This window comes from Pelodiscus sinensis, chromosome 3, assembly GCF_049634645.1.
Source record: "Pelodiscus sinensis isolate JC-2024 chromosome 3, ASM4963464v1, whole genome shotgun sequence".
Lineage (NCBI taxonomy): Eukaryota > Metazoa > Chordata > Testudines > Trionychidae > Pelodiscus > Pelodiscus sinensis.
In genome coordinates, this window is record NC_134713.1 from 197,245,875 (window position 1) to 197,265,005 (window position 19,131).

At 52.7% G+C, this 19,131-nt stretch overlaps 1 protein-coding gene across 2 annotated transcripts in view; it reads right to left on the minus strand.

The window, feature by feature from the left end:
- The window catches only part of TTBK1 (tau tubulin kinase 1), a 133,594-nt gene that overhangs the window by 92,148 nt on the left and 22,315 nt on the right, over positions 1 to 19,131 (minus strand). For both annotated transcript variants that reach the window (XM_075925810.1, XM_075925811.1), the window contains exon 2: positions 11,243 to 11,401. In XM_075925810.1, coding sequence (XP_075781925.1) covers positions 11,243 to 11,350 — 108 coding nt within the window. In that variant the 5' untranslated portion in view covers positions 11,351 to 11,401. The remainder of the gene's footprint in view (positions 1 to 11,242; positions 11,402 to 19,131) is intronic.

The window sequence follows — 19,131 nt, forward strand, 5'->3', positions numbered from 1 at the left end:
CTCCACTGAATGCCTGCAGAGCAGCACTTGGCACTAACCCGCTCTGCACAGGGCTGGACACAAAACAATGTAGAGACGAAAGGGAGTTACACAAAGGGAAGCGTTTAAACAGGTGCAACACTGGACTAAAGGAAGCCCAGGGAGGCTGTGGAATCTCCATCGCTGGAGAGATTGAAGAGCAGGTTGGACAGACACCTGCCAGGGATGGTCTAGACGGCGCTTCCGGAACAGACTCCGCCAGCCAGTAGAATAGAGCGGGTTTATTGTTTCTCCAGGGTACAACCCAGCATAGACGTGATGTGGCTACAGGAGTCAGCGCCAGGATGCCTCCGACCCCTCTGGATGGGGTTCCTAGGCCCCTAAACTCCCAACGCTCTGCTTAGTCTGTCCGCTTCCTGGTTTCCCCCCAGCTGAAACTGACCCTTCCCCCGAACACTCACTTCCTTTGTTCAGTCCCTGCCCTCAACAGACCGGTTGGGTCTCTGTCTACCTGACCTCAGGTGGCCCCCCCGCTGGGCAGTGCTTACAGACGGAGGCCAGTAGGGGTCACCCACAGCCCAAACACAGCGACCAGTGGATGCCTGCCCTCTACATCGCAGAAAAAAACAACAAATGGTCTGGTAGCACTTTGTAGACGAACAAAACATGTAGATGGGATCATGAGCTTTCCTGGGCACAGCCCACTTCTTCAGATGACTGGAGTTATGAGTTTGGGATGTGTACACTCAAAATAAATAGGAGGGGAAGGGGAGGGGGGAGGGAATAAAAGGGAAGGGGGTAGGAGACAGCGCATCAGTAAGTATCTGGAGAATGGTACTTAAACCTAAGCAGATACAAAGCAAAGTCAATAGATAGATTGCTAAGACAGGAAGGATACCACTCAGAGCTGCTAGCACCGTCAGTGGTTATTGGACAGCCGTCTATCAGGGATGGTCTAGAGGAGAGTGCTGGGTCCTGCCATGAGGGCAGGGGACTGGACTTGATGACCTCTCGAGATCCCTTCCAGTCCTAGTGTTCTAGGATTCTAGGATTGCTGCCCCACTCAACACACCAGAACAAAACCAGAGCTGGTCAGAGCTGGAGAAAGACAACAGTCAGTGAGCAGGCTGTCACATATCTGGCTGCTCCCCTTAAAATCCAGTAAACTGCTGCATCTGGGGGGCGGGGGGCTGTTTGCCCCAAAAGTATATACAAAGGGGGCCATGTGAGGTGTCACATGAAAGCTTGTGTTCTACTGATTCTGTGTGTGCTATTCATGTACTTGTATGATATCTGTATGTGGAGTTATAAACATGGACTCTGCAAGGAAAGCTCAGCCTACGGCTATGCTAATTAGCAAGGAGACAATGAATCTCTAGGTGCCAATACACATCTCAGGAATGTGACTGATACCTAAGGGCTACGAGCATGGAACACAGGGATAGGCCACGGACCAGGTGACCTGCTGCAGCCAAGAAGATGCCAGGAGAGGGTTATAAGTGCCATGTGGCAGCCTCCATCTAGGTCTTCAGCTCAGCTCTTGATCCTAGAGGCAGCCTTTGAGGGAATCACGAGCCGGAAAGAACTGGGGACCCATCCTGACAGGATGTACAGCAAAGACTTTTAAGCCAGCAGTTTCATTTCTAAGATTTTAACAAAGGGCAGAATCAAATAAACCAAAAGGTCTCAAAGATGCACGTGCATCTAGAAGGAGCTAACCCTGGGTCTTTCTAGAGAGAGGACATGCAGCCAGGGGAGACAGCTGCTCACGAGTACAGAAGCTGGAAATATCAGCATAGGTCTTCATGGTCCTAATGTGTGGGCCGGTGCTACAAACCATTAGGCCTGCATTCACTTCTAGTCCTCCTGCAAAGCATACCTTCCACATGTGCTCCCCCGAGACAGCCTGAGCCTGTGGAAAACCTGGAACAAGAACTCTGGAAGGCATGAAATCTTCGGCCCTTCCATTAATCTCACTGGGCGGCTAACTCTAGAACTTAATGAAGATGCTCCATATGTTAGTCTTCACCAACCGCTGGTCATTTGAGAGCGGCTCTGAGGGAGAGAGGGGGGGAGCTCCCGGTGTGGGGGGGTGGTGGAGGGAATGTTAGGAGTCACTGAATGGACGGGAACGCAAACACCACAGCCAGGGAAGGGGGAGGGAACAGAGAGGAAGCTGGCAATGGAAAGGCAAAGAGACAAGACAGCGAGGCCCAGGCAGGCGGGTGCTCCCCCACCGAGCGATGCTGAGCCGGCCAATAAAGCGCTGAATAACAAATACAGTCTCCGGAGTAATTCTCATTATTCTCCCTTGGATCTTGGTGCACACTGGGGTGAGGGGACCTGAGGGAACGGGGATGAGGGGTGCAGCCCGATATTCCTGCTGAGCCTCACAGACGGAAACAAGCAAAACGGCTCAGGCGGCCCTGGCCAGACCTGCAGCAAGGGCCGGGGGGGGGGGGGGGGGAGGAAGGGGGTGGAAAAGACAGAAGAAAGGGAGGGAGGGTTTTTCTCCCTCCTCCTTGTGACACCCTTTTAGATACTTGAAAACTGCCATCATGTCCTCTCAGTCTTCTCCTTTCTAAACTAAACAAGACCAGTTCTACCAGTCTTCCCTCATAGCTCATGTTTTCTAGACCTTTCGTCGTTTTTGTTGCTTTTCTCTGGACTTTCTCCAATTTTTCCACATCTTTCCCGAAATGCGGTGCCCAGAACTGGACACAATTCTCCAATTGAGGCCTAATCAGCGGAGAGTAGAGCAGAAGAACGACTTCTCGTGTCTTGCTCACTACACACCTGTTAAAGCAGCCCAGAATCAGGTTTGCTTTTTTTGCAACAGTGTCACACTGCTGACTCATATTTAGCTCGTGGTCCACTCTGATCCCTAGGTCCCTTTCTGCAGGACTCCTTCCTAGACAGTCGCTTCCCATTCTGTCTGTGTGAGACTGATTGTTCCTTCCCAAGTGGAGCACTTTGCAGTTGTTCTTATTAAACTTCATTCTGTTTACCTCCCACCATTTCTCCAGAGCAGTTGCAGCCCCTCCCAGCTTGGGATCATCTGCAAACTTAACAATCGTGCTGTCTCTGTGAGGAGCAGGGAATCTTTTTTGGCTCAGGGGCCGCCGACCCACAGAAGAATCAATCGGGGCCACACACAAGTAAGAAGCAAAGTGAGAAGCCCCTGACAGAGAAGGAGAAAGACCCTCCCCACATTCCCCTGGCACACTGGCGCCTAAGGGGGCCCAGGCTAATAGATTTTGTGTGTTCCAGCCCTGTGGGTGGGTGGGTGGCTGGAGCGCCAACACGAGCTCCCCAATGCTGAGCCTCGGGGCCGTATCCAGGCAAGTTGGGGGCCCCTGGGCCTGAGGTTCCCCACCCCTGCTCTATGCAATTGTGAAAATCGTTGATGAAGATATTGAACAGAGCCGGTCCCAAACCAGACCTCTGCAGAACCCCACTTGTTACGCCTTTCCAGCAGGATTGTGAACCATTAATAACTACTGTCTGAGAACGGTTATCCAGCCAGTTATGCACCCACCGTATAGCAGCCCCATCTAGATTGTATTGCCCTAGTTTATTGATAAGACGGTCATACGAGACCGTATCAAGTCTAGGCATACCACGTCCACAGCTTCTCCCTTATCCACAAGGCTCGCTAGCCTATCAAACATAGCATAAGAACGGCCGTACGGGGTCAGACCAAAGGTCCATCTAGCCCAGTGGCCAGCACCAAGTGCCCCGGAGGGGGGGGACTGAAGACAACGATCAAGCGATTTGTCTCCTGCCATCCCTCTCCAGCCAAAGAAAGCTATCGGATTGGTTTGACATGATTTGTTCTTCACAAATCCATGCTGGCTGTTCCCCATCACCTTATTATCTTCCAGATGTTCTCGGATGATTTATTTAATTACTTGCTCCATTATCTTCCCTGGCACAGACGTTAAACTGACTGGTCTGTAGTTTCCTGGGTTGTTCTTATTTCCCTTTTTATAGATGGGCACTAGATTCGCCCTTTTCCAGTCCTCTGGTGTCCTTCCTGACTGCCGTGACTTTTCAAAGAGGATAGCTAAAGGCTCAGATACCTCCTCTACCAGCTCCTGGAGTATTCTAGGTGCATTTCCTCAGGCCCCCGGGTTCCTACCAGTCCCCTTGCTCTTTCTATCAGCTGAAGAAGCTGGGAAAAGTGCAAAGACTGGGCCAAGGACTGGCAGGAAGTGGAAAGGTGGCTGCATGGCTCAGGCACTTGAATGCAGCCCTGGAGGACTGGAGAGTGTCCTTGCCAATGCCACAGGTTTCCTGTGCAATGCCAGACAAGTCACCTCCACTGAGTGTTTGACACGTGACCATTCGTGTGTTCCTCCTCCGCTGCGGGGCCGGCTTAAATCCCTGGGGTTAGATCTGCAGCGGCGTTATCGCTCTCACAGCTGCTCTGAATTCACTCAGAGCTATGCTCTGACCACACCACATGCTACATCACGGTAAGGACTCTGAAGAACCAGAGCCTGAACGTCTCGAATTGGGCACCAAAAATTAGTGGCCACTTATGACTTGGATCTCTCTCTGTGTCAGCTTCCCAACCCATGACACCGCCCCTTCATCTCCCCAGGGCAGGGAAAAATCAAGCAGTCTTTGGGAAGGCCTCAGATACTAGAGTGAGGATGACAAACGGCATTGTGATACGTATGCACAAGTCAGACAAACTCATTTGCCTGGGTAACCTCAACACTGGTGGTACCCAACATTTCAGCCACTTGCTCGCCTGCTGAAGAGTTTTCGGTGTGCGATGGGTTGTATCAGAGCGCTGTGCAGACAGCAGGCCGGGTCGATGAATGCAATAAGCAGCTGGGTGGGAAAGTAGAGGAGGAGGAACCACCAGCCTGTCCCGCCAAGAGAACAGTAGTGATGGCCCTCCCTCCTGCCTGTGGACGCTGTGCAGAATGGATTGCTTTGAGGGGGGAGCTGACGGAGGAGAATAGAGGCTGTTCCCATTGTGTTGGAGAAGCTTTCCTGTGTCGGTCTTACAGCCTGGGCGAAGCAAAGCAAGTATCCAATGGAGAAGTTGACTAGTTGGCAAGAGGGAGCTTCTGGCTGCATTCAGCACGTTTGTGGGAAGAGAGAGAGAAGCAGCGTCCTGACCACCAGCTGGGGCAGGAGTAAGCTGCAGCCACGTGATGATCGGTATTTCTGTCTTCCACAGCATGCTGGGGGCACCACAGTGCAGAGACACTCCCGCTCGCTGCCCGTCAATTTCTGCACCACCGCAGGGAGGCAGGAGAAACCAAAGGGCAAGGAGGCCAGGGTGTACATGGGCACTGAGCCAGGCGGATGCGCAGCAGGGTTTGGCTTGCTAAAATCAACCAGAATATAAGAAAATCTCTTTCTTGGCTGCGTTTCAGGGAGGACAATGCCCCATGGGTAACGGGGCAGAGAGAGGTAGGGGTGTAAGAGTGTAAACAGTCAACTGATAAGCTGATGCTTCTTGGTTCCTGTTACCATTTAAACTCTGCTAGGGAGTGTTGGTGGGCAGCCAGGAGCTGGTGGGGCTGGCAGTACCAGCAGCCCAGCCCCACGGTAGCCAGAAGCCCGTGGAGCTGGCAGCCTGGACCCCATGGGGCTGGCAGCAGCAGGGAGCTCACAGGGCCGCGGGCAGCCCCGAGCCCAAGGGGCCAGCAGCTGGCAACCCACGGAGCCCGTTTAACCGTATAACCAATGGAATTTCCATCCGTTACACGGTTAAGATTTTTTAACATTTTTCACATCCCTAGAGAGAGGTGCGGAGGAAGAACAGCAGACACAGAGAGGGACATAATTAGCGCCAGTACAGTGTTGGTTCCAGGATATGAGAGAGACAATGCGGGTGAGATAATTTCTTCAAGTGGGCCAGCCAATCCCTGCACTCTCAGACCGGAAAACACCAGACGACAAAGACCCAATAGTATCCCCAGGTGAACACATTTCACAGAACAATCGATTACGCTACCGCTGACTGATCCCTTGTCATCATCACAGGAAACCTGCACGACGCCTTCAAACACCAAGCCCGGAAAGTTGAATTCAGAACGTTGCTAGACACTAAAAGCCATGGACTGAGTAGATCAGGGGTGGAGAGTAATTTTTGACAGGGGGCCACTCCAAGATTTTGGAAAGTGGTAGAGGGCCGTGCACTTCCATGGTATTAATGGAGGAGGTACAGGGTCTGGGATGGAGGTTGGGTGCAGAAGGGAGCTTGGGGCATGAGACTGGGGTGCAGGAGGGATAATGGCGTCTGGAAGAGAGTTTGGGTTGAGGAGGAGGTTGTGATCTAGGGCAGGGAACTGGGGTGCAGGATTTTGGGATGTGACCTAGGGTAGGAGCAGATTGTGATCTCAGGCAGGAGGGATTATGGATGCGTGTGGAATAGAGGGGCAGAGGCAGAGGGTTGGGGAAGGGAGGGGGTGGGGTGACAGAGGCAGGTTCTGGCCAGGAGACTTACCAGCCAACAGCCAACCCATCCTGCCTGCCTGCAGAGCTTAACATGTTTCTGGCTGCTCGGCCATGTGCTTGAGTGAGTAACTGAGCAGGAGGATTGTGCTTCATGGATGCCTGTCCAGAAACCGGCCACTGAGATCATGCTGGGGGCAGGAGCCGTGTCTGAATCTTCTCCTCTCCCCACGGGCTCATAAAGAGAAAGTGCCTTGCAGCCCCGTTTCTGAGCAGCGGTGGGACAAGCAGGGAGCCTGCCTGCGGCTCCCTACTGCCTCCCCAACCTGGAAACGATGGCTGGGGGTGGCGGATCTGGCCCACGGGCCATATTTTGCCCAGGCCTGGAATAGCAACTCTGGATTTTTACACCAATCTGTTACCCACTAATCCGGTCTTTGTCCTACGGCAGCGGAGGTGTTAATAGACCACTCTTCCTTGATTGCCCCCTGACAATATGGCTAACTACTTGCTAACAATCATTTAAGCTGGGAGCTCCCTTCCCAGACCTGACGAAGAGCTCTGTCTGTGTAGCTGAAAGCCTCCCTCTCTCCCCAGCAGAAGTGGAGCTAATAAAAGACATTACTTCATCCACCTCGGCTCTAGAATTAGCACCAAGCAGACAGGCTGTCAGGCTCCTCTTCTCACACACCTCATGTCCCCAGAGATTCCATGAATCGTCCCCCGCTATTAGCCCACCATATTAGCCACTCTGCTTCTGTAACAAAGACTGTCATTGGCTAATTTCAAACTAGCCAGGTATGAGAACAAAGTTTGAATCACATGTAGCATAATGGTCTCGCCCAGGCACTTTTCCAGATTTCCCCCTCTCCTCTGCTTCATTTCTTATGTGAATTTCTTGCCAGTCCAGGGAATCATAAGGCGGTTTGATTGTAACGCTATCACTCAGAATACGAGAACGAGTAACTGGCGTTATTCCAAAAGAACATAGTCCGCGTCTACGCTACAAGCAGTTATTTCGATATAATGTTGAAATAACGTTGCGGTGGAGGACATCTTACTTCGACTCCTGTAACCCTCATTTCACGAGAGTAAGGGAAGTTGGAGGAAGAGTTGCTCTACCTCGGACTTCATGCTGTGTAGACAGCGCCAAAAGCTGAAATAAGCTAGTATTTTTTATTTCAGCTACGCAATTGACGGAGCTGAAGTGGCGTAGTTTATTTTGGCTTCAGCCCTGCTGTACAGATGTGCCCAAACTGTCAACACCACATGTCAAAACACAGTAAATAGGATTAAAGCAAACTAAGTTATCAAGCAGCATTCTTCTCTTTTTTTGCCTATCTGGAAATTTCTGCTATCAACGGAACTATTTTGTCAGTTTGTGGGTGTACAGGTGGAACCTCTCTAGTCCAGAACTCTCTGGTCTGGAAACATCTGTCGTCTGGAATGATTTTAGTGAGGCGGATGTCCAGTTTTCATGGGTGTGGCCAAGTTTCCCACAGTGCCATAAAGTCTGTTTACCGCCCCCAGGCCTGGCTCTCAGTGTTCTGTGCTGTTATTTAGCTCAGATTTACCCTTAAATGTCTTCTAAGAACCCAGCAAGGAGTGGAAGTGCTGGTCATGCTGCTGGACAATATTGACCTTCCGTAGTCTGGGAAATTCTCTAGTTTGGCACCGGTCAGGTCCCAAGGGTGCCAGACTAAAGAGGTTCAACCTGTACAGTGAAACTGAAGTTTAATGACATTTTATCGATAAAAATCTGATCCTTCTGTAAACTAACTGTAAACCCATTTAAGTTTTTCCATGCAAGGGGCTGCCCCGGTTTAACTATATCAGATTAAACACTGATTTTTAGCTAAATCAGTGCAATATTTGGGAGCTAAGTATGGAGAGAAGCTAGGTTCCCTCCGACACACCCCACGGCAAGGTCACTTGGCATGTTTTCCTTTCAATAGCAGGACGTCGGACTGTCCTTCACGTTCTTTCCTCCCTTCCACAGCCATAAAAAGCAGCAAGATTCAGTTGCACACGGTATCTCAGTGTCACACTATGACCACAGCTAAAGCAAACAGAGGAATGCTACAAAATTCAGCTCACTGACAAGCCAGTGGTTAGGCACAGTGCAACCTTGTGGCCCAGACCACCGGCCTACCAGCTGCCTCAGGACACGGTAAGCATAGAGACCATCCCATTACCGCCGCCCTCAGCCAGGGCTACTCAACTTTGGAAGCCCCAGGGGCCACAGGGATACTCACCGCACATGACAAGGGCTGCAACTTAACTGTGGTTGCATATACATGCAAATAGATATGCAAATATATGCAAATAGCTTCTTTCACACTGACTGGCAAGAATACAATGATTAAGGTAAGACTATACAACACGCAGGCTCAATTTAAGTCCGTCCTGCTGATATTAATACAATGCAATAGTTACCCGATTTCCACACATATGACAGCACTTCTAATGAGCAATTGCCGGTCCAGGAATGACACTACTAAAACGCATCTCAACAGAAGCCCATTACACTGACAGCTTTTTTGTTTTGTCTCCCGCTCGCGGGCTGCGTGTTGAGCCCCGCATCAACCCAAACCGCACCGCGGGCCACAAACAAACGGGCCACAGGCCGCATGTGGCTCCCGGGCCACGTGGTAAATCGCCCTGCCCTAAGCTGTGGACGGAACGTTCTGACGCAATATGAAACGACGCACAGGGAAACCAAGGACCGCTCCCAATTACACTTCTCCCGGCAACAGAGAAGAGCGTCCGCCCCCAGTCTCACAATAAAACCATGTCCACGACACGGACTCCACCTCGTTGATGTTCTCTTTTCTGGCATGCCTGCTTCATAGGAGGTCCCAAGTGAGAGCGGGCCCCGTTGTGCTAGGCGCTGCACAAACACTGGCAAGAGAGGATCCCTTCCCTTGCGAGCGTACCATGGAAATAGATAAGACAGGCGGAGAGGGAGAGGGGAAAGCATTACCGTGCCCCTGGAGTGAGCTAGCCTCCCTTCCTGAAAGGACAACAGTGAATTTCTTCTTCACACAGGCCTGCCTGCAGCCAGGCCCCTCCCACGCGAAAGGGACACAATGAATTCCACGCGCCATGCTTTGCCAGCTGATGAACATTCCCCGGGGACTCCATAACTGCAGGCAGCGTGCATGCATCACACCCAGTGAGGGCCCGCGAGAGCTGTGAGGATTGCTCAGGCAGACACACGTGTGCGCGCGCATCGCTGGGATTTCCCAGCGCCGGTAAAGCTCGCGTCCTGTCGTACCCCAGGGCGGCCAATAGAAACCTGCTTGCCAGTCCGATCCCTGGGCCCGCCGTGCACACCGCACCTTGGGCGTGGCCCAGCGCTTTGAGCCCAGGGGGGAAGTTCCCGCCCCCTCCTCCGAGGGCTTTGAGGAAGAAGGGGACGAATGGGAAAGGGGCGGCACCTTGACTAAGCTCAGAGGATCCTTGGGGGTTCGTGTGAGGGATTCTAAACGCTGAGTTGGGGTATTGCTACAACAATCGACGGCAGTTACTGCTCACAGGGACAGGGCAACTTCCTCAGCTTCTTCATTTCTCATAGGCAGCGGGGCCGACAGCCATAGCAGGTCCTGGGGGCAGGTGTGGGGGGGGAGGGGCTTCCTGCCCCTAGAAAGGGCGGGGCCCCGGGCACTACAGAAGAACGGCCAGACTGGGTCAGACCAAAGGTCTCATCTAGCCCAATGTCCTGTCTGCCGACAGTGGTCAATACCAGATGCCACAGAGGGAGGGAACACAACAGGGAATCCTCACATGATCCCATTCCTGTCATCCATTTCCAGACAAACATTGGCTAGAGACACCATTCCTACCCATCCTGCAAGAGCCATTGATGGACCTAACCTCCATGAATTTATCTAGGGTTTTTTTGAACCCTGTTGAAGTCCTAGTCTTTACAACATCCTCTGGCAAGGAGTTCCACAGGTTGACTCTGCGCCATGTGAAGAAAAACTTCCTTTTGTTTGCAGTCAGCCCATAGTGCCCCTCCCCCAGCCCGCAGAACCGCGTGGAGCAATGATCTGGCGACAACTCAAAGTGTCCTAGAGTTCCCAGCCAGCCCGCTGTTTTCCCCATCGGCAGGCCCGATCATAAGCCAAGCTGATGGCACAGGCCATAGTTAAGGCTGAATGACCCTTTCCATTACGAACCCCTGTGTTCAGTTCTTTGTGACTTTGCCAGACTGAACCTGTTCAAGCCGACATGCCGAGCGCCTGCCGTCAGAGGACTGATTCTGGAAGGCGTGGGCGAAACGAGGTCTGCCGTTTTTGAGGCCGAAGTTAGGGGAAGAAACGCCGTGTCGGCCAGTGTTAAAACAGGCCTGGAAACTCCCTAGTACCTGGAGCAGGGACTTGAAACCCGGCAGTGGGCTATCTTGGCTCCTAAGAGCTTTGCTCACCGTCCTAGCCAGACACCCCCGCAGGTTTGCACTTCTAAACCGTCGGCTGTCTCAGCCCACGGGTGTGTTATTTACCACCTTCCTCTCTGTCGGGCTGACCCCCAAGGTGAAAGGAGGCCGGTAAGAAAGGGGCCCATGGTGGGAGCGCCACGCTGTAGGTGGAGAGGCGGGCTCCCTGCCTGTCCTGCTGGCCCCTCGCCACGCTGGCTGCACACTGCACAGTGCCCGGGGGGAAGGGGAAGGGAGGGGCTACGATACCACAGGACCTGTAAGAAACGTAAGTTACTTTCCCCCCTGCCTGGCCCAGACCCGCCCCCCGGCAGCACAGTCTGACCAGTCCCAGGACCTTACCCCATCCCACAGAGGAGACTTTTGGGCCAGTAATGCTGGAAACGGAGAGCCGGGGCTACTCACCACTTTCCAACGGTCCTTGACCACGTAGTTGGCCGGCAGGATGTCGACCTGCTCCCCTCCCCCACTCATGTTTGGTTCCTCCCGGATAGCTGCTACGAGGCACTGCATCTGCCAGCCAGAAAGTAGTTTGGTAGCTCCCAGTTGAAATGAGCCATTTATCTGGGCAGAAAAACAAAAGGGAGAAAAGGAAAGTGTTAGTGCAAGCCACTGCGGGCGGCAGAGGCCAATGAAACTACCCCCTCTCCCCCCGGGGCTCTGGTTTCGAGCTCATCAGAAAGAGCGCCTTCTCAGCTCTCCCCATGCACAAACCTGGCCAAAGCAGCCAAGCCCCACGCCCCCAGCGCCAACTGAGGAGATGCCACGTTCCTGGCTACACCATGCAGCGTCTCAGTGCTCGCGGGCCTCGTAGCCAGCCGCTCAAAAGATGGGCCAATGCCAGGTCCCTGCTTACAGCCTGAGTCTCGGGGACAAGGGACGGGAATGAAGAAAGAGCTGTCATTGTACCCGGCAAAAAAAATAAATCTCGCTTTAACAGAGCAACTGTTTCATTTTCTGTTATTCCGGTTTCCTGCTGACTGTCTCCAACGCTCACTTCACCAAGACTTGCCAGGTACCACGCTCTGAAAGCCAAAGGGGGCTAGCGCGGCACCTGGGTCCCACACGCTGCAAACAGCCAAGCAGAGAAGAAAGGGACGGGGGAGGGGTTCCAGCCACGTATAGATTAGTCCTTGTAACACGCAAGCCCTGCTAAAAAGGTTCACTTTTCAGGCACAGAGACAAGCCTCGTTCCTACAATATCAACTTTCCTTCTGTCTCTGTGTCCAGGGCGAGGGGCTCTCACTCATCCAGGAGTTCACCTCCTTCGGAAGCCAGTTTTGTTCATGAATGCGGGGCTCCCATCCCGCCATAAAAGTGACGCTTAGCTTCATAGCAGTGCTGGTCTTGCTCATGTAAAAGCACCTGAGTGGTTCTCGTACCCGCCCCTAGAGGCAGGCTGACCAGATGTCCCAGTTTTATTGGCGCTTTGTCTTATATAAGATCCTATCACACCCACACCCCTCCCCACTCCCCTTTTCACACTTGGTTACCCTGACGATAGGCTATTTTCTGGCCTCAGAGCTAGCCTGGAGCACACACTCCTTCTAGTCACAGTTTTCTTGCTGGCTCCGGCCCCCTTTCCCAGCAATATGGCCCATACTCTCTTTCTAGATCTAAAGCAAGTTCCTCTGCAGAGATCAAACATCGCTGACAACATATATGCTGAATAAGAAAATAAGGTTAGAGTCGGTCATTGGACCAAGAGACTTCTTCAGGTTGGAGTAACAGTCAGAAAAGCATGGGCTGTGTATCGGGGGGAAGAGATGAGCGTTCCCCATGGGCATCTGGAAGGGTAAGACCAGTGGTGTGACGTGAACGTGCGAGTTCCGCAGATAGACCTGGGGCCACCAAGCAGGCAGGATACGAAGAGGCCACCTGAAGGATCGCCAAATAAAAATGCAACTAGCATCTCCGAGGAGAGAGAGCTGTGCTCTAAAACAGGGGAAATGCCTGCGAGGGGCACAGGAGAAAAGGGGGATGCCTCTGGGGCAGGAGACTGCAATCCACTCGACCCAGTGAAATCAGCTGGAACACAAACCAAACACGGAACAAAGGAGAGAAGCAAAATAAGTACTTGAAAAAGTGCGGCAGAAGGGAAGACACACTCAAAGGGGGAGGGGGGAGTTTCTCTTACAGACCCTCACCCACCCACTCCTGTAATAGGCCTGTAACCTGAGCTACTCAAGTCCTCAACTCTTGATTTAAAAACCTAAAGTTCCAGGGAATCCACCATTCTCCGAGTTCACACCAGCAAGCGACCTGTGCCCAATACTGCAGAGGAAGGTGAAACCCCGCTAGGCTCTGCCAATCTGATGCAGGGGAAAATTCCTTCCTGATCCCAAATACAGCGACCCTGAGCACACGGGCGAGAGGCACAGCTGGTCACCTGGGAAAGAATTCGCTGTAATAACTCAGAGCTTGCGCCCTCTAGCATGGCCATTCCCTGCACCTGTTCCAGTTTGAAACCATCTTTCTGAAACACGGGAGACCAGAATTGCACACAGAGGAGGTCTCTCCAGGGCCTGGTACAATGGTAACAACACCTCCCTGTCTCTGCTGAAAATTCCTTGCCTGGCCCATTGTAGGATTACATTCGTCTGTTTCCCAGCCGCATCACATTAGCCGCTCGGTCACCCTGTGATCGACCAGGTCTGTCTTATTCTCTCATCTCCAACTGACACGTCTCCAGCTTACAGCAAGAATTCCTAAAGGCTTGACCTTGCCCTCTGCACTATAAAATTCCATCCCATTTCTATTACACCCGTTTCTTAAGTGGCCCGAATCTTCCTGTTTGATATTCCAATCTTCCTCGGTGTTGGCAATGCCGCCTAACTTTGTGTCACCCACAAATCTCATTCGCACACTCCCACACTTTGTGCCAATGCCACTAATCAAAATGTCCCAGGACTAAGTCTTGAGGCATTCCACTAGTAACCTCAAAGAGAGAGCAGTTTGGCTCAGCACAATCAACGGTGAATAAACCAGGAGTTTCTGCCTTCTATGCTTAAGGTCCCACTTCATCTTTCCTTGTTTTCTTTGTATTTATATGGCTACAGAACAATCAACTGTTGGTTTTTAATTTCCTCTGCTAGATCCAGCTCTGCTTGGCTGTTGGCAGTTCTCACTTTACCCCTGTGTGCTCTGACCTCCAATCGGCAGCATTCCTCACGGATCCATCCCTTCTTCCTTTCCCTGTAGGCGCTCTGGTTTCTCTTGACAAGCAGCTGAGATGCTCATGCCTCTGGTTTGGCCTGCAACCCTTTCCAATGAATTTTAATCCTTGCTTGAGAGGCAGGCTCCATATAGTTTCTGCCACTTTGACTTAAAGCATCCTCCACTTTCAGATTCTCCAGTTCCTCACTCCAGTCCACTTCCCGAATTCATGCCCTTCGTTTTTTGTTTAAGTTTCCCTTTCTGAACCCCAGGCCTCTAGTGGCAGCTTTCTTGAGTAACCTTCCATTTTGTTTCCATTCACGACCACTAGAATCAAAGTTGTCCTCTACATTCAGCAAGTTCTGCTGAGGTCATTGCTACTTTCTGATACTCAGTCTAAAATGGCATCTCCTCTTCTTGGTTTGGGGACTATTTGGTGAAGAAATCTGTCGGCCATCACATCCAGGAATGTCTGGGCCCTGCCTTCAGTCGTAACCCTTGTCCTCCCGTCAGTGTCTGGGAGATCAAAGTCTCCCCGCACCACACCATTCCCAGGGGCATTCATGTCCTGGCCATATTGGAGAGGTCTCTCTCCATCTCCAGACCGGCTCCGCGGGGATGGCGCAGCCCCCAAGCGCTATTCCACTGCAGCCTGTTACCTCCTTCTCCACGGGGATTTTGGCCTGAACAGATTGTTTGATCTGTTCCCTCCCTTCTCGTCCTTTTACAGCCCTTTAGCGTCAGCCACGTACCACGCTCCCCCCCGGCCTTTGTCCTTCCCCAGCAGCACGTCCCTCCAGTCCCGGTGCTCCAGACACGAGGGCGACTCCACCGTGGCTCCAGGATCCTGTGATGGCCGCCTTCCCTCCCTGCACCAGGAGCTCTGGTCCCCCGGCTCTGTGCACAGCTTAGGTGGTTCTGCCTGGCTTGGCCCAAACCCCTCACCCGCCCGTACTGCCGGGGTCACTGCCTGGCTGCGGTGTCACTGGTCCCGGCTCTGTACTGCCTCTTGGCAGCCAGGTAGAAACCCCCCGAAGATCCCGAGCCTCCTGTTCTCCAAGTGCCTTCCCCAGCCTGGCGCAGTGTCCCGTGGGGTGCTCCTGCCAGACTCCAGCCGCGTCGTCAGCTCCCAGGCGCGGGACGATCCGAGGACTCTTTCCTGACCCTGCCGGGGCCTCTTGGGCCTCAGTCCATAGCCACTCCTTGTAGAGGGCAACACGCCACCTTTCTGTTCCGGGGATCTGCTCTGGCGATGGGCCTGTCTATTCTTCTGAGTAGGGAATCCTCCCTGGAGCAAACCTAGCTCGGCCTGGTGGTGGTGCAGACCTCCGGCCTTCCGTCTGCTTGTCCTCTGAAAACTTAGCCTTCTGCGAGTCGCCCTGGTCTCCGCACTCTAGCTCTGCCCAGTGACTCTTGCAGGACTAGCCGCTGTTCTCTTCTTCCTTGTTCTCCCATCGCCTGACGCTGCCGGCCTCTCCCCTTCCTCTTCCAGCCCGGTGAGCCTGTTTCTCCACCACCGCGAGCCAACCTTTGCCTACGCCTGGCTCTCAGTCACCCACTTCCATCAGCCTCGTTCCTCAGCCCGCTATCCCATCTGCAAGTCTCCACCTTCCCCTCCAGCCTCCTTTCTCTGCCCGCCCCCCTCCACTCAGAATCCCACCTGCAGCGCAGCCCTCGTTCCTCACCACATCTCCAAGCCCCGCAGGAGGCGCTCCATGCAACAACGCGCAACCGGCAGCTTCCTACCCGGCCGTCTCCACCGTCTCTTCCATTCTCCGGCTCGCTCCCACGGCCGCCCCAGCCTTTGCTCCTAAACGCCAGTCCAAGGCATTGCGGGGGGGGGACGGATACACCACAGACCTCCTCCCCCAAACTCCCCTTAGAAACTTCCCTGTTTTCAGCTCCATTTGCTGGCTCCTGTGCTGCTGGCTGGCCAGCTGCCTGCCTTTATAGGGCTGCTGACAGAAATGCCAGGCCCCTCTGCAAGGGGATGGAGCAGGAAGGGGCAGGGCCTTGGGCAGAGGGGATAGAGCAGGGGCTAGCCTCCCCCAGCCAGCCCTTCAGAGCTGCCTGGCTCGCACCATCCGGGGCCCCAGCAGCAAGGGACCTAGGGCTCTGGCACAGCTGTCCGAGCGTACTAGAGAGTGTGGCCCATCACACACTTATTCCTGCCCCCGAGGGACAGCAGACACTACAGTGAAATTTACCCCAGGCTGCGGATCCCCACAAGGCCTAGGCCTCTCTTTAAAACATGGCTGAAGTCAAATGCGAACAGTGACTGAGGTGCCGGTTCTGGGAGCCACATTTCAAGAAAGATGTGGAGAAATTGGAGAGGGTCCAGAGAAGAGCAACAAGAATGATTAAAGGTCTAGAGAACATGAGCGATGAGGGAAGGCTGAAGGAATTGGGCTTGTTTAGTTTAGAAAAGAGAAGACTGAGGGGGGACATGTTAGCAGTTTTCAGGTATCTAAAAGGGTGTCATAAGGAGGAGGGAGAAAACTTGTTCTTCCTGGCCTCTGAGGATAGGACAAGAAGCAATGGGCTTAAACTGCAGCAAGGGACATTTAGGTTGGACATTAAGAGAAACTTCCTACCTGTCAGGGTGGTTAAACACTGGAATAAATTGCCCAGGGAGGTTGTGGAATCCCCATCTCTGGAGATATTTAAGAGTAGGTTGGATAAATGTCTCTCAGGGATGGTCTAGACAGTACTGGGTCCTGCCATGAGGGCAGGGGACTGGACTCGATGACCTCTCGAGGTCCCTTCCAGTCTTGACCTATGAACTCGGTCAAGCATTTGGGGCCATTTCAAGTGTCCATGAAAGGCATGAGGACACTGCGTAAAATCATGACATCGCATTGCCTGTGGCCCGCAAAGAGACAGCACTTCCTGCCTCCCCGCTCCAAGCAGGAAGAGGGTCTCAGGTAACCATTTTACTCCACCTAGAGATACCAAGGCCGAGAGAGAGGCTGCATTCAAATCCAGCATGAGGATATTGGGTGATCGCTCTCCGGCTGACCGGAATGGATGAAGACAGCTGGTGAGAAGGAAACGAGAATGTGAAGGGGTAAATTCCTTGACCAACTCCAGCCTGAAGAAGGGTAGAATCCACTTGGCTCCAACCGCCCCCGGCCTCCTCCAGCATGCGCTGCAGAATCTCGTCATGCAGAAACTTTGCTTTATTGTACTTATTGCAACCACGCCACAATGCTTCTGCCGCTGCCCTGGGTATTACGGGCTGAATAACATCCCAAGTACAGTTCTGTCTAGCCACCCCTCTTACCCCACCTCCATCCGGCACTCAGACGCTAACGCTGCCATTCTGGCTTTAGCGAACAAAGGTGATTACTACATACAGCTGATGACTCTTTGGGAATGGATTTGGAAATCCACGCACAGAGAGATGTGGATCCAACAGGCAGGCAGTCGGGGATAGGCAGCAGCAAAGAAGCTCAGGAAAAAAACACACCCTTGGAGAGAATGATTTTCAATAGGAGTACTCTGGCGACCAGACGACGTGGTAGTTTTTCTACCAGCGGGAATGCTAAGAGGTATAGTGTATATCCCCGGCACTCAGTAGCCAGATTATAAGCCAACTAACGCACAGCCAGTTGGGAAGTACTGTATAGGCAGTCTGATTATGTGCGCTGGCAATTAAAATAAGCCCTTCCTTTGAAGCAATACTTTCAGGTTGTTGTTCTCCATAAAACTGCTTAAACACATTTTATGGGAGTTCAGTTCTGTCCAAATAAAAGCTTTAAATACAGGTTTCCTTGTTGAAATCTCTGCATTGGACAACAGGCCTCTCTCCGGTACTAGGTCGCATTCAGTTCAAGTTTGCTGCAGCAGCATTTGCTCAGACACAGCCAAAAAGGAAACAGTCTGAAAACGACGCGCTGCGCTTTTGTCTCCACACAACAGAACAAAGCCAGGGAAGGCCGTCTCTCACCATTTTACCAAAGGTCCTGGACACACGTAAGTGTGATAAGCTCACTGCTGAAGGACTGCAGTATCCCTTTTTATTTCAGGGCACACTCTCACCTCTGGAAGCCTATAAATTAGAAGAGTTAGAACAGGCAACGTTTATTTGCTGTTGGAGCCCACGGTTCTTTCCGCTTTACCAAAGTTTCTCCACGAAAGGAAGGATCCACCTTAATATTAGGTCCTAGAACGTTATAAAACCTCCCCCGCACCACCACCAGCACTACAATTTGTACAACAGGCAAGACAAAAAGCACAAACCTGGTTGGGTATCTACAGAGGTGGGATGAGCAAGATGAGGGTGGATTTCTGGAAGGCAGGCGCCCCCTTAAAACTTGAAGGAGAGGAAGAGAAGAGAGTGGTGAGGAGAACGACAGCATGGCTGAAACCCTTTCCTCTACGCCAATCCACCTGAAATGCACTGAGCAGCCAGCTGCACCGGGACACAGCTGCTCAGCAGCTAACCAGGCAGGGACAAACGAGCACAACAAAAAGGTCTGTGGGCAGCCACAAATAAAAGGGAGGACCCATGGGTGACCAACCAGCCTCGATGGAGCCCACTGTTGCCAAAGGGAAGTGGCAGTGCTCAGTGTCTCTCAGGATTAAGCCCCCCTGTACTCCCAAGGAGACGTTTCTACTTTTAACAGTCAACAGGCGCAGTTTGGAAACTGATTAAAACTGTGCCCAAGTCTCGGTGTAAAAACCCTCCCGCCGCCGCCCAAGAACGCCACAGGAGAACTGCGAAGAGCATGGAATGAGCATGGGATGACAGCGAAGGAAACAACGAGGTGACCAATGGAGTACAGTGCACGGACCTCGTGTGTTTCAGCCGCACGGCGACTCCTCTGCAGAAGCCGGAGTAGCAGTGGCCAAGTAACCAGTCGTACGCTGTTACAGCATCTCTGACAGGTACTAAACGGCTGTTTTAGGCCACAAAGATTTCTGTACGACTATTTCTGCTCTGGCAGATGCTCCTAGCTGCGCTGGGGACTCCCCTGCTCATCCCATTGACCTTTTGGGAGGTCACATGCCAGGCCTTAGAATGGTGGTCCCCAAACTATGGGGTACACCTGCCTGGGGGCATGGAGAAACATTCGGGGGGCACAGCAGGACACGGGCCAGCCACTAAGGGGGCAGGGAAGGAATGCTACCCAGCC